General features: G+C 49.8%; 1 protein-coding gene across 1 annotated transcript in view; it reads right to left on the bottom strand.

The window, feature by feature from the left end:
• KIF14 (kinesin family member 14) overlaps window positions 1-16,966 on the bottom strand; it is a 245,239-nt gene that overhangs the window by 151,764 nt on the left and 76,509 nt on the right. The window contains exons 8-9 of the mRNA XM_075617062.1: window positions 2,716-2,823; window positions 1,220-1,336 (exon numbers count right to left, since the gene is read on the bottom strand). Of these exons, the coding sequence (XP_075473177.1) occupies window positions 1,220-1,336; window positions 2,716-2,823 (225 nt within the window). The remainder of the gene's footprint in view (window positions 1-1,219; window positions 1,337-2,715; window positions 2,824-16,966) is intronic.

Here is a 16,966-nt window from a genome sequence, read left to right on the forward strand (position 1 = left end):
CTCTCACAGCTCTACCTCCGCACACTCCCACTTACTGCTTCCCCAACACCCTCACACATTACCTGCTCTCACAGCTCTACCTCCGCACACTCCCACTTACTGCTTCCCCAACACCAACTCCCTCACACATTACCTGCTCTCACAGCTCTACCTCCGCACACTCCCACTTACTGCTTCCCCAACTCCCTCATAGCTCTACCTCCGCACACTCCCACTTACTGCTTCCCCAACACCAACTCCCTCACACATTACCTGCTCTCACAGCTCTACCTCCGCACACGCCTACTTACTGCTTCCCCAACACCAACTCCCTCACACATTACCTGCTCTCACAGCTCTACCTCCGCACACTCCCACTTACTGCTTCCCCAACACCAACTCCCTCACACATTACCTGCGCTCACAGCTCTACCTCCGCACACTCCCACTTACTGCTTCCCCAACTCCCTCACACATTACCTGCTCTCACAGCTCTACCTCCGCACACTCCCACTTACTGCTTCCCCAACTCCCTCACACATTACCTGCTCTCACAGCTCTACCTCCGCACACTCCCACTTACTGCTTCCCCAACTCCCTCACACATTACCTGCTCTCACAGCTCAACCTCCGCACACGCCTACTTACTGCTTCCCCAACACCAACTCCCTCACACATTACCTGCTCTCACAGCTCTACCTCCGCACACTCCCACTTACTGCTTCCCCAACTACCCCACACATTACCTGCAATCACAGCTCTACCTCCGCACACTCCCACTTACTGCTTCCCCAACACCAACTCCCTCACACATTACCTGCTCTCACAGCTCTACCTCCGCACACTCCCACTTACTGCTTCCCCAACTACCCCACACATTACCTGCAATCACAGCTCTACCTCCGCACACTCCCACTTACTGCTTCCCCAACGTCAACTCCCCCACACAATGTATTTGGCGTCATCTCTTATCCCCAACACGTAATCTGCAGAGCAGAGATCTCACCGCGGTCGGCTCTTCCGAAAAGGAAAACTGGACGTCTGGCTTACCGGACCCCTCCCGACCTGGAAAGCTGTGGCATGTTACATGTGGCTAAAATGTGGCCGCACTACACAATAATCCGCATTGTAATACAGCGCTGACAGTATACGGGGAGGTGCTCACAGACTTGTCTAGTTTCTGGGAGACGGTGCATGGTCGACGTGATGGAACCGGCCCAGAGGATAATGACATGGTCACCTTAAGCCGCTCCCCGCTGGTCTGCGCCGACGAGCATCGCTCGCTCCCCGCGAGATCCACGAGATTAATCCGGCTGCTTATCCTGCGATCGTGCTCCTCCCCTTCCACGTATTCTGTCTGCGGTGAGAAGTGTTACACGTCACCCTCCCCCAAACACCCCCAGCTCCGGGGGAGACCCGTATAAAGCCGGATTTCTATTTCCCCCCTAGTTTTTATAATTTTTTTGCAAGGCCCAAAGCCTGCAGTATAGTGTCCACACAGCAACTCCTGTTTATTCTCACGTGCAGAACATAGCTGTTTTCCATGCAGATTTCAAAGGGGCTAATCAATGAAGCGGTCTTATGCTGGGCCTTCTTTGATAAGACTCTTTGAAGTTACTAAGATGCAGATCCACAAAGCGCTATAAAGTTACTTAACATCACTTTAAGACTAACGGTGATCTTTTAACGACAGCAACATTATGTGAAGCTGTGTGTTCCCCTCGTAAAGAGCGTACCGGTAATTATAACGGCCATTAGTGATAATGACAAGCTAATGACATGCAAATTACATACAAATAATATGCAAATGAGGCGTGATCATAACGTGGCATAGCCACTAAAGCCCGTTAATGTTAATGCTGGGACATAGTGTGACGTTAGTGAGGTCATACCAAAACGTTACTCACATCCAGGCACTGACATAGGGTTTTTATAGGGTCTGGATGGGGGTAACCCCACAGTGAGGTGATATAACTAACATACATTATTTCCCTCTCTCTCACCGTGAGATAAACCCCAATTTCCGGGTCTGGATGGGGGTTACCCCCATCCAGACCCGGAAATAGGGGTTTATCTCACGGTGAGAGAGAGGGAAGTAACGCTATGTTAGTTATATCACCTCACTGTGGGGTTACCCTCATCCAGACCCGGAAATAGGGGTTTATCTCACGGTGAGACAGGGAAATAACGCTATGTTAGTTATATCACCTCACTGTGGGGTTACTCCCATCCAGGCCCGGAAATAGGGTTTAACTCACGGTGAGACAGGGAAATAACGCTATTTCCGGGTCTGGATGTGGGTAACCGCACAGTAAGGTGATATAACTAACATAGCGTTATTTCCCTCTCTCACCGTTAGATAAACCCATATTTCCGGCTCGGGACGGGAGTAACACTAAGACATACTCACCGTCACGTTACTGGGAGATATCACCACATGATGCTACAATAACGTGACGGTGACCCCATGCTAATGACATGTAGAACGGACGCTGCGTCTGCATATAATTAGCAGTGAGGAGACACGGTGACCCCAGGAAACATCGCGCCCGCTCCTGGTTTAAGTCACGTCCTGTTATGAGCCCGGATTTAACAGCATTTAGTGAATCTGGGCCTAGGTGAGAGGGGCTTCACAGTCATATTGATTTCGGGTTTGGACTTTGTTTTTATGGGATTATCTCTGCATCACTGGGGACACCTTGTTACAGAGGTGCCAGACACAGTTCTGATCCGTACCTTGGTCTGCGTCATCACAAGCGTAAACACGGAGTGAGATCTGGAGCTTTTGTCGTTCATTCCCGTCGCAGCCGTCGCTCGCTGCCTGCTCCCCAGCTCCAGCCAGCTCTACGCAACGGAAAGGTTCATTACGGAGACGCTATATCAGGGGGGGTGCACCAGGAGGCCAGGATTTAAGGATATCCCTGCTTCAGCACAGGTGGCTCAATTGAAGACTGCGCTACTGATTGAGCCGCCTGAGCTGCAGCTGGGACTAATTGAGCCACCTGCGCTGAAGCAGGGACTAATTGAGAGAGGGGGAGAAGAGAGGAGGAGTTGGGGAGAAAGAGTAAGAGGAGGAGGGTTAGAGAGCGAGAGCGCAAGAAAAGGGGGGAAAGAAATAGAGAGAACCCCTGTATAAAAGCAATCTCCCTAATATACAGAGAAGGCTCTCAACTTCACAAAATGTGCATCTCGTACAGAAGGACAAAGAAAATCCCGCCCTAAATAACCCCTTTCCCACAGCGTGAGCAAGTCCCACTTCTTACATACGCCGAGAAGCCACTCCAGGCCCTGATACACTTCACTAAATAAATATATATATATATTATTGATGGTGTCTGGTGACGGCATTTTCTGAACATTAAAAATCCCCAAACTTTCCATCACGTGATAATCCAAAAAAAAAAAAAAAAAATTTAAAGCACAGGAGGGAAAACTGACCATTAGTAACTAATATAATAAAAAGGGAACATGTAGTACGTGTGAGGTGCATGTAGAACGTATGATTGCTGCAGTGTGAGGTGCATGTAGTACGTGTGATTGCTGCAGTGTGTGAGGTGCATGTAGTACGTGTGATTGCTGCAGTGTGAGGTGCATGTAGTACGTGTGATTGCTGCAGTGAGGTGCATGTAGTACGTGTGATTGCTGCAGTGTGAGGTGCATGTAGTACGCGTGATTGCCGCAGTGTGTGAGGTGCATGTAGTACGTGTGATTGCTGCAGTGTGAGGTGCATGTAGTACGTGTGATTGCTGCAGTGTGAGGTGCATGTAGTACGTATGATTGCTGCAGTGTGAGGTGCATGTATTACGTGTGATTGCTGCAGTGTGAGGTGCATGTAGTACGTGTGATTGCTGCAGTGAGGTGCATGTAGTACGTGTGATTGCTGCAGGTAGTACGTGTGATTGCTGCAGTGTGAGGTGCATGTAGTACGTGTGATTGCCGCAGTGTGAGGTGCATGTAGTACGTGTGATTGCTGCAGTGAGGTGCATGTAGTACGTGTGATTGCTACAGTGTGAGGTGCATGTAGTACGTGTGATTGCTGCAGTGTGAGGTGCATGTAGTACGTGTGATTGCCGCAGTGTGAGGTGCATGTAGTACGTGTGATTGCTGCAGTGTGAGGTGCATGTTGTACGTGTGATTGCTGCAGTGTGAGGTGCATGTAGTACGTGTGATTGCTGCAGTGTGAGGTACATGTAGTACGTGTGATTGCTGCAGTGTGAGGTGTATGTAGTACGTGTGATTGCTGCAGTGAGGTGCATGTAGTACGTGTGATTGCTGCAGTGAGGTGCATGTAGTACGTGTGATTGCTGCAGTGTGAGGTGCATGTAGTACGTGTGATTGCTGCAGTGACGTGCATGTAGTACGTGTGATTGCTGCAGTGTGACGTGCATGTAGTACGTATGATTGCTGCAGTGAGGTGCATGTAGTACGTGTGATTGCTGCAGTGTGACGTGCATGTTGTACGTGTGATTGCTGCAGTGTGAGGTGCATGTAGTACGTGTGATTGCTGCAGTGTGAGGTGCATGTTGTACGTGTGATTGCTGCAGTGTGAGCTGCATGTAGTACGTGTGATTGCTGCAGTGAGGTGCATGTAGTACGTGTGATTGCTGCAGTGTGAGGTGCATGTAGTACGTGTGATTGCTGCAGTGTGAGGTGCATGTTGTACGTGTGATTGCTGCAGTGTGAGCTGCATGTAGTACGTGTGGTTGCTGCAGTGTGAGGTGCATGTTGTACGTGTGATTGCTGCAGTGTGAGGTGCATGTAGTACGTGTGATTGCTGCAGTGAGGTGCATGTAGTACGTGTGATTGCTGCAGTGTGAGGTGCATGTAGTACGTGTGATTGCTGCAGTGAGGTGCATGTAGTACGTGTGATTGCTGCAGTGTGAGGTGCATGTAGTACGTGTGATTGCTGCAGTGTGAGGTGCATGTAGTACGTGTGATTGCTGAAGTGTGAGGTGCATGTAGTACGTGTGATTGCTGCAGTGTGAGGTGCATGTAGTACGTGTGATTGCTGCAGTGTGAGGTGCATGTAGTACGTGTGATTGCTGCAGTGAGGTGCATGTAGTACGTGTGATTGCTGCAGTGTGAGGTGCATGTAGTACGTGTGATTGCTGCAGTGTGAGGTGCATGTAGTACGTGTGATTGCTGCAGTGTGAGGTGCATGTAGTACGTGTGATTGCTGCAGTGTGAGGTGCATGTAGTACGTGTGATTGCTGCAGTGTGAGGTGCATGTAGTACGTGTGATTGCTGCAGTGTGAGGTGCATGTAGTACGTGTAATTGCTGCAGTGTGAGGTGCATGTAGTACGTGTGATTGCTGCAGTGTGAGGTGCATGTAGTACGTGTGATTGCTGCAGTGTGAGGTGCATGTAGTACGTGTGATTGCTGCAGTGAGGTGCATGTAGTACGTGCGATTGCTGCAGTGTGAGGTGCATGTAGTACGTGTGATTGCTGCAGTGAGGTGCATGTAGTACGTGTGATTGCTGCAGTGAGGTGCATGTAGTACGTGTGATTGCTGCAGTGTGAGGTGCATGTAGTACGTGTGATTGCTGCAGTGTGAGGTGCATGTAGTACGTGTGATTGCTGCAGTGTGAGGTACATGTAGTACGTGTGATTGCTGCAGTGAGGTGCATGTAGTACGTGTGATTGCTGCAGTGTGAGGTACATGTAGTACGTGTGATTGCTGCAGTGTGAGGTACATGTAGTACGTGTGATTGCTGCAGTGTGAGGTGCATGTAGTACGTGTGATTGCTGCAGTGTGAGGTGCATGTAGTACGTGTGATTGCTGCAGTGTGAGGTGCATGTAGTACGTGTGATTGCTGAAGTGTGAGGGGCATGTAGTACGTGTGATTGCTGCAGTGTGAGGTGCATGTAGTACGTGTGATTGCTGCAGTGTGAGGTGCATGTAGTACGTGTGATTGCTGCAGTGTGAGGTGCATGTAGTACGTGTGATTGCTGCAGTGAGGGGCATGTAGTACGTGTGGTTGCTGCAGTGAGGTGCATGTTGTACGTGTGATTGCTGCAGTGTGAGGTGCATGTAGTACGTGTGATTGCTGCAGTGAGGTGCATGTAGTACGTGTGATTGCTGCAGTGTGAGGTGCATGTAGTACGTGTGATTGCTGCAGTGAGGTGCATGTAGTACGTGTGATTGCTGCAGTGTGAGGTGCATGTAGTACGTGTGATTGCTGCAGTGTGAGGTGCATGTAGTACGTGTGATTGCTGCAGTGTGAGGTGCATGTAGTACGTGTGATTGCTGCAGTGTGAGGTGCATGTAGTACGTGTGATTGCTGCAGTGTGAGGTACATGTAGTACGTGTGATTGCTGCAGTGTGAGGTGCATGTAGTACGTGTGATTGCTGCAGTGAGGTGCATGTAGTACGTGCGATTGCTGCAGTGTGAGGTGCATGTAGTACGTGTGATTGCTGCAGTGAGGTGCATGTAGTACGTGTGATTGCTGCAGTGAGGTGCATGTAGTACGTGTGATTGCTGCAGTGTGAGGTGCATGTAGTACGTGTGATTGCTGCAGTGTGAGGTGCATGTAGTACGTGTGATTGCTGCAGTGAGGGGCATGTAGTACGTGTGATTGCTGCAGTGAGGGGCATGTAGTACGTGTGATTGCTGCAGTGAGGTGCATGTAGTACGTGTGATTGCTGCAGTGTGAGGTGCATGTAGTACGTGTGATTGCTGCAGTGAGGTGCATGTAGTACGTGCGATTGCTGCAGTGTGAGGTGCATGTAGTACGTGTGATTGCTGCAGTGAGGTGCATGTAGTACGTGTGATTGCTGCAGTGTGAGGTGCATGTAGTACGTGTGATTGCTGCAGTGTGAGGTACATGTAGTACGTGTGATTGCTGCAGTGTGAGGTACATGTAGTACGTGTGATTGCTGCAGTGTGAGGTGCATGTAGTACGTGTGATTGCTGCAGTGTGAGGTGCATGTAGTACGTGTGATTGCTGCAGTGTGAGGTGCATGTAGTACGTGTGATTGCTGCAGTGTGAGGTGCATGTAGTACGTGTGATTGCTGCAGTGTGAGGTGCATGTAGTACGTGTGATTGCTGCAGTGAGGGGCATGTAGTACGTGTGATTGCTGCAGTGAGGGGCATGTAGTACGTGTGATTGCTGCAGTGAGGTGCATGTAGTACGTGTGATTGCTGCAGTGTGAGGTGCATGTAGTACGTGTGATTGCTGCAGTGAGGTGCATGTAGTACGTGCGATTGCTGCAGTGTGAGGTGCATGTAGTACGTGTGATTGCTGCAGTGAGGTGCATGTAGTACGTGTGATTGCTGCAGTGAGGTGCATGTAGTACGTGTGATTGCTGCAGTGTGAGGTGCATGTAGTACGTGTGATTGCTGCAGTGTGAGGTGCATGTAGTACGTGTGATTGCTGCAGTGTGAGGTACATGTAGTACGTGTGATTGCTGCAGTGAGGTGCATGTAGTACGTGTGATTGCTGCAGTGTGAGGTGCATGTAGTACGTGTGATTGCTGCAGTGTGAGGTGCATGTAGTACGTGTGATTGCTGCAGTGTGAGGTACATGTAGTACGTGTGATTGCTGCAGTGAGGTGCATGTAGTACGTGTGATTGCTGCAGTGTGAGGTACATGTAGTACGTGTGATTGCTGCAGTGTGAGGTGCATGTTGTACGTGTGATTGCTGCAGTGTGAGCTGCATGTAGTACGTGTGATTGCTGCAGTGAGGTGCATGTAGTACGTGTGATTGCTGCAGTGTGAGGTGCATGTTGTACGTGTGATTGCTGCAGTGTGAGCTGCATGTAGTACGTGTGATTGCTGCAGTGAGGTGTATGTAGTACGTGTGATTGCTGCAGTGTGAGGTGCATGTAGTACGTGTGATTGCTGCAGTGTGAGGTGCATGTTGTACGTGTGATTGCTGCAGTGTGAGCTGCATGTAGTACGTGTGATTGCTGCAGTGTGAGGTGCATGTTGTACGTGTGATTGCTGCAGTGTGAGGTGCATGTAGTACGTGTGATTGCTGCAGTGAGGTGCATGTAGTACGTGTGATTGCTGCAGTGTGAGGTGCATGTAGTACGTGTGATTGCTGCAGTGTGAGGTGCATGTAGTACGTGTGATTGCTGCAGTGTGAGGTGCATGTAGTACGTGTGATTGCTGCAGTGTGAGGTGCATGTAGTACGTGTGATTGCTGCAGTGTGAGGTGCATGTAGTACGTGTGATTGCTGCAGTGTGAGGTACATGTAGTACGTGTGATTGCTGCAGTGTGAGGTACATGTAGTACGTGTGATTGCTGCAGTGAGGTGCATGTAGTACGTGTGATTGCTGCAGTGTGAGGTGCATGTAGTACGTGTGATTGCTGCAGTGTGAGGTGCATGTAGTACGTGTGATTGCTGCAGTGTGAGGTACATGTAGTACGTGTGATTGCTGCAGTGAGGTGCATGTAGTACGTGTGATTGCTGCAGTGTGAGGTACATGTAGTACGTGTGATTGCTGCAGTGTGAGGTGCATGTTGTACGTGTGATTACTGCAGTGTGAGCTGCATGTAGTACGTGTGATTGCTGCAGTGAGGTGCATGTAGTACGTGTGATTGCTGCAGTGTGAGGTGCATGTTGTACGTGTGATTGCTGCAGTGTGAGCTGCATGTAGTACGTGTGATTGCTGCAGTGAGGTGTATGTAGTACGTGTGATTGCTGCAGTGTGAGGTGCATGTAGTACGTGTGATTGCAGCAGTGTGAGGTGCATGTTGTACGTGTGATTGCTGCAGTGTGAGCTGCATGTAGTACGTGTGATTGCTGCAGTGTGAGGTGCATGTTGTACGTGTGATTGCTGCAGTGTGAGGTGCATGTAGTACGTGTGATTGCTGCAGTGAGGTGCATGTAGTACGTGTGATTGCTGCAGTGTGAGGTGCATGTAGTACGTGTGATTGCTGCAGTGTGAGGTGCATGTAGTACGTGTGATTGCTGCAGTGTGAGGTGCATGTAGTACGTGTGATTGCTGCAGTGTGAGGTGCATGTAGTACGTGTGATTGCTGCAGTGTGAGGTGCATGTAGTACGTGTGATTGCTGCAGTGTGAGGTACATGTAGTACGTGTGATTGCTGCAGTGTGAGGTACATGTAGTACGTGTGATTGCTGCAGTGTGAGGTGCATGTAGTATGTGTGATTGCTGCAGTGAGGTGCATGTAGTACGTGCAATTGCTGCAGTGTGAGGTGCATGTAGTACGTGTGATTGCTGCAGTGAGGTGCATGTAGTACGTGTGATTGCTGCAGTGAGGTGCATGTAGTACGTGTGATTGCTGCAGTGTGAGGTGCATGTAGTACGTGTGATTGCTGCAGTGTGAGGTGCATGTAGTACGTGTGATTGCTGCAGTGTGAGGTACATGTAGTACGTGTGATTGCTGCAGTGAGGTGCATGTAGTACGTGTGATTGCTGCAGTGTGAGGTGCATGTAGTACGTGTGATTGCTGCAGTGTGAGGTGCATGTAGTACGTGTGATTGCTGCAGTGTGAGGTGCATGTAGTACGTGTGATTGCTGCAGTGTGAGGTGCATGTAGTACGTGTGATTGCTGCAGTGTGAGGTGCATGTAGTACGTGTGATTGCTGCAGTGTGAGGTACATGTAGTACGTGTGATTGCTGCAGTGTGAGGTACATGTAGTACGTGTGATTGCTGCAGTGTGAGGTGCATGTAGTACGTGTGATTGCTGCAGTGAGGTGCATGTAGTACGTGCGATTGCTGCAGTGTGAGGTGCATGTAGTACGTGTGATTGCTGCAGTGAGGTGCATGTAGTACGTGTGATTGCTGCAGTGTGAGGTGCATGTAGTACGTGTGATTGCTGCAGTGTGAGGTGCATGTAGTACGTGTGATTGCTGCAGTGTGAGGTACATGTAGTACGTGTGATTGCTGCAGTGAGGTGCATGTAGTACGTGTGATTGCTGCAGTGTGAGGTACATGTAGTACGTGTGATTGCTGCAGTGTGAGGTACATGTAGTACGTGTGATTGCTGCAGTGTGAGGTGCATGTAGTACGTGTGATTGCTGCAGTGTGAGGTGCATGTAGTACGTGTGATTGCTGCAGTGTGAGGTGCATGTAGTACGTGTGATTGCTGCAGTGTGAGGTGCATGTAGTACGTGTGATTGCTGCAGTGAGGGGCATGTAGTACGTGTGATTGCTGCAGTGAGGGGCATGTAGTACGTGTGATTGCTGCAGTGAGGTGCATGTAGTACGTGTGATTGCTGCAGTGTGAGGTGCATGTAGTACGTGTGATTGCTGCAGTGAGGTGCATGTAGTACGTGTGATTGCTGCAGTGTGAGGTGCATGTAGTACGTGTGATTGCTGCAGTGTGAGGTGCATGTAGTACGTGTGATTGCTGCAGTGTGAGGTGCATGTAGTACGTGTGATTGCTGCAGTGTGAGGTGCATGTAGTACGTGTGATTGCTGCAGTGTGAGGTACATGTAGTACGTGTGATTGCTGCAGTGTGAGGTGCATGTAGTACGTGTGATTGCTGCAGTGAGGTGCATGTAGTACGTGCGATTGCTGCAGTGTGAGGTGCATGTAGTACGTGCGATTGCTGCAGTGAGGTGCATGTAGTACGTGCGATTGCTGCAGTGTGAGGTGCATGTAGTACGTGCGATTGCTGCAGTGAGGTGCATGTAGTACGTGTGATTGCTGCAGTGTGAGGTGCATGTAGTACGTGTGATTGCTGCAGTGTGAGGTGCATGTAGTACGTGTGATTGCTGCAGTGTGAGGTGCATGTAGTACGTGTGATTGCTGCAGTGTGAGGTGCATGTAGTACGTGTGATTGCTGCAGTGTGAGGTGCATGTAGTACGTGTGATTGCTGAAGTGTGAGGGGCATGTAGTACGTGTGATTGCTGCAGTGTGAGGTGCATGTAGTACGTGTGATTGCTGCAGTGTGAGGTGCATGTAGTACGTGTGATTGCTGCAGTGTGAGGTGCATGTAGTACGTGTGATTGCTGCAGTGAGGGGCATGTAGTACGTGTGATTGCTGCAGTGAGGTGCATGTTGTACGTGTGATTGCTGCAGTGTGAGGTGCATGTAGTACGTGTGATTGCTGCAGTGAGGTGCATGTAGTACGTGTGATTGCTGCAGTGTGAGGTGCATGTAGTACGTGTGATTGCTGCAGTGAGGTGCATGTAGTACGTGTGATTGCTGCAGTGTGAGGTGCATGTAGTACGTGTGATTGCTGCAGTGTGAGGTGCATGTAGTACGTGTGATTGCTGCAGTGTGAGGTGCATGTAGTACGTGTGATTGCTGCAGTGTGAGGTGCATGTAGTACGTGTGATTGCTGCAGTGTGAGGTGCATGTAGTACGTGTGATTGCTGCAGTGTGAGGTGCATGTAGTACGTGTGATTGCTGCAGTGAGGTGCATGTAGTACGTACGATTGCTGCAGTGTGAGGTGCATGTAGTACGTGTGATTGCTGCAGTGAGGTGCATGTAGTACGTGTGATTGCTGCAGTGAGGTGCATGTAGTACGTGTGATTGCTGCAGTGTGAGGTGCATGTAGTACGTGTGATTGCTGCAGTGTGAGGTGCATGTAGTACGTGTGATTGCTGCAGTGAGGGGCATGTAGTACGTGTGATTGCTGCAGTGAGGGGCATGTAGTACGTGTGATTGCTGCAGTGAGGTGCATGTAGTACGTGTGATTGCTGCAGTGTGAGGTGCATGTAGTACGTGTGATTGCTGCAGTGAGGTGCATGTAGTACGTGCGATTGCTGCAGTGTGAGGTGCATGTAGTACGTGTGATTGCTGCAGTGAGGTGCATGTAGTACGTGTGATTGCTGCAGTGTGAGGTGCATGTAGTACGTGTGATTGCTGCAGTGTGAGGTACATGTAGTACGTGTGATTGCTGCAGTGTGAGGTACATGTAGTACGTGTGATTGCTGCAGTGTGAGGTGCATGTAGTACGTGTGATTGCTGCAGTGTGAGGTGCATGTAGTACGTGTGATTGCTGCAGTGTGAGGTGCATGTAGTACGTGTGATTGCTGCAGTGTGAGGTGCATGTAGTACGTGTGATTGCTGCAGTGTGAGGTGCATGTAGTACGTGTGATTGCTGCAGTGAGGGGCATGTAGTACGTGTGATTGCTGCAGTGAGGGGCATGTAGTACGTGTGATTGCTGCAGTGAGGTGCATGTAGTACGTGTGATTGCTGCAGTGTGAGGTGCATGTAGTACGTGTGATTGCTGCAGTGAGGTGCATGTAGTACGTGCGATTGCTGCAGTGTGAGGTGCATGTAGTACGTGTGATTGCTGCAGTGAGGTGCATGTAGTACGTGTGATTGCTGCAGTGAGGTGCATGTAGTACGTGTGATTGCTGCAGTGAGGTGCATGTAGTACGTGTGATTGCTGCAGTGTGAGGTGCATGTAGTACGTGTGATTGCTGCAGTGTGAGGTGCATGTAGTACGTGTGATTGCTGCAGTGAGGTACATGTAGTACGTGTGATTGCTGCAGTGAGGTGCATGTAGTACGTGTGATTGCTGCAGTGTGAGGTGCATGTAGTACGTGTGATTGCTGCAGTGTGAGGTACATGTAGTACGTGTGATTGCTGCAGTGTGAGGTACATGTAGTACGTGTGATTGCTGCAGTGTGAGGTACATGTAGTACGTGTGATTGCTGCAGTGAGGTGCATGTAGTACGTGTGATTGCTGCAGTGTGAGGTGCATGTAGTACGTGTGATTGCTGCAGTGTGAGGTGCATGTAGTACGTGTGATTGCTGCAGTGTGAGGTACATGTAGTACGTGTGATTGCTGCAGTGAGGTGCATGTAGTACGTGTGATTGCTGCAGTGTGAGGTACATGTAGTACGTGTGATTGCTGCAGTGTGAGGTGCATGTTGTACGTGTGATTGCTGCAGTGTGAGCTGCATGTAGTACGTGTGATTGCTGCAGTGAGGTGCATGTAGTACGTGTGATTGCTGCAGTGTGAGGTGCATGTTGTACGTGTGATTGCTGCAGTGTGAGCTGCATGTAGTACGTGTGATTGCTGCAGTGAGGTGTATGTAGTACGTGTGATTGCTGCAGTGTGAGGTGCATGTAGTACGTGTGATTGCTGCAGTGTGAGGTGCATGTTGTACGTGTGATTGCTGCAGTGTGAGCTGCATGTAGTACGTGTGATTGCTGCAGTGTGAGGTGCATGTTGTACGTGTGATTGCTGCAGTGTGAGGTGCATGTAGTACGTGTGATTGCTGCAGTGAGGTGCATGTAGTACGTGTGATTGCTGCAGTGTGAGGTGCATGTAGTACGTGTGATTGCTGCAGTGTGAGGTGCATGTAGTACGTGTGATTGCTGCAGTGTGAGGTGCATGTAGTACGTGTGATTGCTGCAGTGTGAGGTGAATGTAGTACGTGTGATTGCTGCAGTGTGAGGTGCATGTAGTACGTGTGATTGCTGCAGTGTGAGGTACATGTAGTACGTGTGATTGCTGCAGTGTGAGGTACATGTAGTACATGTGATTGCTGCAGTGAGGTGCATGTAGTACGTGTGATTGCTGCAGTGTGAGGTGCATGTAGTACGTGTGATTGCTGCAGTGTGAGGTGCATGTAGAACGTGTGATTGCTGCAGTGTGAGGTGCATGTAGTACGTGTGATTGCTGCAGTGAGGGGCATGTAGTACGTGTGATTGCTGCAGTGAGGGGCATGTAGTACGTGTGATTGCTGCAGTGAGGTGCATGTAGTACGTGTGATTGCTGCAGTGTGAGGTGCATGTAGTACGTGTGATTGCTGCAGTGAGGTGCATGTAGTACGTGCGATTGCTGCAGTGTGAGGTGCATGTAGTACGTGTGATTGCTGCAGTGAGGTGCATGTAGTACGTGTGATTGCTGCAGTGAGGTGCATGTAGTACGTGTGATTGCTGCAGTGTGAGGTGCATGTAGTTCGTGTGATTGCTGCAGTGTGAGGTGCATGTAGTACGTGTGATTGCTGCAGTGTGAGGTACATGTAGTACGTGTGATTGCTGCAGTGAGGTGCATGTAGTACGTGTGATTGCTGCAGTGTGAGGTGCATGTAGTACGTGTGATTGCTGCAGTGTGAGGTGCATGTAGTACGTGTGATTGCTGCAGTGTGAGGTACATGTAGTACGTGTGATTGCTGCAGTGAGGTGCATGTAGTACGTGTGATTGCTGCAGTGTGAGGTACATGTAGTACGTGTGATTGCTGCAGTGTGAGGTGCATGTTGTACGTGTGATTGCTGCAGTGTGAGCTGCATGTAGTACGTGTGATTGCTGCAGTGAGGTGCATGTAGTACGTGTGATTGCTGCAGTGTGAGGTGCATGTTGTACGTGTGATTGCTGCAGTGTGAGCTGCATGTAGTACGTGTGATTGCTGCAGTGAGGTGTATGTAGTACGTGTGATTGCTGCAGTGTGAGGTGCATGTAGTACGTGTGATTGCTGCAGTGTGAGGTGCATGTTGTACGTGTGATTGCTGCAGTGTGAGCTGCATGTAGTACGTGTGATTGCTGCAGTGTGAGGTGCATGTTGTACGTGTGATTGCTGCAGTGTGAGGTGCATGTAGTACGTGTGATTGCTGCAGTGAGGTGCATGTAGTACGTGTGATTGCTGCAGTGTGAGGTACATGTAGTACGTGTGATTGCTGCAGTGTGAGGTACATGTAGTACGTGTGATTGCTGCAGTGAGGTGCATGTAGTACGTGTGATTGCTGCAGTGTGAGGTGCATGTAGTACGTGTGATTGCTGCAGTGTGAGGTGCATGTAGTACGTGTGATTGCTGCAGTGTGAGGTACATGTAGTACGTGTGATTGCTGCAGTGAGGTGCATGTAGTACGTGTGATTGCTGCAGTGTGAGGTGCATGTAGTACGTGTGATTGCTGCAGTGTGAGGTGCATGTTGTACGTGTGATTGCTGCAGTGTGAGCTGCATGTAGTACGTGTGATTGCTGCAGTGAGGTGCATGTAGTACGTGTGATTGCTGCAGTGTGAGGTGCATGTTGTACGTGTGATTGCTGCAGTGTGAGCTGCATGTAGTACGTGTGATTGCTGCAGTGAGGTGTATGTAGTACGTGTGATTGCTGCAGTGTGAGGTGCATGTAGTACGTGTGATTGCAGCAGTGTGAGGTGCATGTTGTACGTGTGATTGCTGCAGTGTGAGCTGCATGTAGTACGTGTGATTGCTGCAGTGTGAGGTGCATGTTGTACGTGTGATTGCTGCAGTGTGAGGTGCATGTAGTACGTGTGATTGCTGCAGTGAGGTGCATGTAGTACGTGTGATTGCTGCAGTGTGAGGTGCATGTAGTACGTGTGATTGCTGCAGTGTGAGGTGCATGTAGTACGTGTGATTGCTGCAGTGTGAGGTGCATGTAGTACGTGTGATTGCTGCAGTGTGAGGTGCATGTAGTACGTGTGATTGCTGCAGTGTGAGGTGCATGTAGTACGTGTGATTGCTGCAGTGTGAGGTACATGTAGTACGTGTGATTGCTGCAGTGTGAGGTACATGTAGTACGTGTGATTGCTGCAGTGTGAGGTGCATGTAGTACGTGTGATTGCTGCAGTGAGGTGCATGTAGTACGTGCGATTGCTGCAGTGTGAGGTGCATGTAGTACGTGTGATTGCTGCAGTGAGGTGCATGTAGTACGTGTGATTGCTGCAGTGAGGTGCATGTAGTACGTGTGATTGCTGCAGTGTGAGGTGCATGTAGTACGTGTGATTGCTGCAGTGTGAGGTGCATGTAGTACGTGTGATTGCTGCAGTGTGAGGTACATGTAGTACGTGTGATTGCTGCAGTGAGGTGCATGTAGTACGTGTGATTGCTGCAGTGTGAGGTGCATGTAGTACGTGTGATTGCTGCAGTGTGAGGTGCATGTAGTACGTGTGATTGCTGCAGTGTGAGGTGCATGTAGTACGTGTGATTGCTGCAGTGTGAGGTGCATGTAGTACGTGTGATTGCTGCAGTGTGAGGTGCATGTAGTACGTGTGATTGCTGCAGTGTGAGGTACATGTAGTACGTGTGATTGCTGCAGTGTGAGGTACATGTAGTACGTGTGATTGCTGCAGTGTGAGGTGCATGTAGTACGTGTGATTGCTGCAGTGAGGTGCATGTAGTACGTGCGATTGCTGCAGTGTGAGGTGCATGTAGTACGTGTGATTGCTGCAGTGAGGTGCATGTAGTACGTGTGATTGCTGCAGTGAGGTGCATGTAGTACGTGTGATTGCTGCAGTGTGAGGTGCATGTAGTACGTGTGATTGCTGCAGTGTGAGGTACATGTAGTACGTGTGATTGCTGCAGTGTGAGGTACATGTAGTACGTGTGATTGCTGCAGTGTGGTGCATGTAGTACGTGTGATTGCTGCAGTGAGGTGCATGTAGTACGTGTGATTGCTGCAGTGTGAGGTGCATGTAGTACGTGTGATTGCTGCAGTGTGAGGTGCATGTAGTACGTGTGATTGCTGCAGTGAGGGACATGTAGTACGTGTGATTGCTGCAGTGAGGGGCATGTAGTACGTGTGATTGCTGCAGTGAGGTGCATGTAGCACGTGTGATTGCTGCAGTGTGAGGTGCATGTAGTACGTGTGATTGCTGCAGTGAGGTGCATGTAGTACGTGCGATTGCTGCAGTGTGAGGTGCATGTAGTACGTGTGATTGCTGCAGTGAGGTGCATGTAGTACGTGTGATTGCTGCAGTGTGAGGTGCATGTAGTACGTGTGATTGCTGCAGTGTGAGGTGCATGTAGTACGTGTGATTGCTGCAGTGTGAGGTGCATGTAGTACGTGTGATTGCTGCAGTGTGAGGTGCATGTAGTACGTGTGATTGCTGCAGTGTGAGGTGCATGTAGTACGTGTGATTGCTGAAGTGTGAGGGGCATGTAGTACGTGTGATTGCTGCAGTGTGAGGTGCATGTAGTACGTGTGATTGCTGCAGTGTGAGGTGCATGTAGTATGTGTGATTGCTGCAGTGTGAGGTGCATGTAGTACGTGTGATTGCTGCAGTGAGGGGCATGTAGTACGTGTGATTGCTGCAGTGAGGTGCATGTTGTACGTGTGATTGCTGCAGTGTGAGGTGCATG

This window comes from Ascaphus truei, chromosome 10 (genome assembly GCF_040206685.1).
Source record: "Ascaphus truei isolate aAscTru1 chromosome 10, aAscTru1.hap1, whole genome shotgun sequence".
Taxonomy (NCBI): domain Eukaryota; kingdom Metazoa; phylum Chordata; class Amphibia; order Anura; family Ascaphidae; genus Ascaphus; species Ascaphus truei.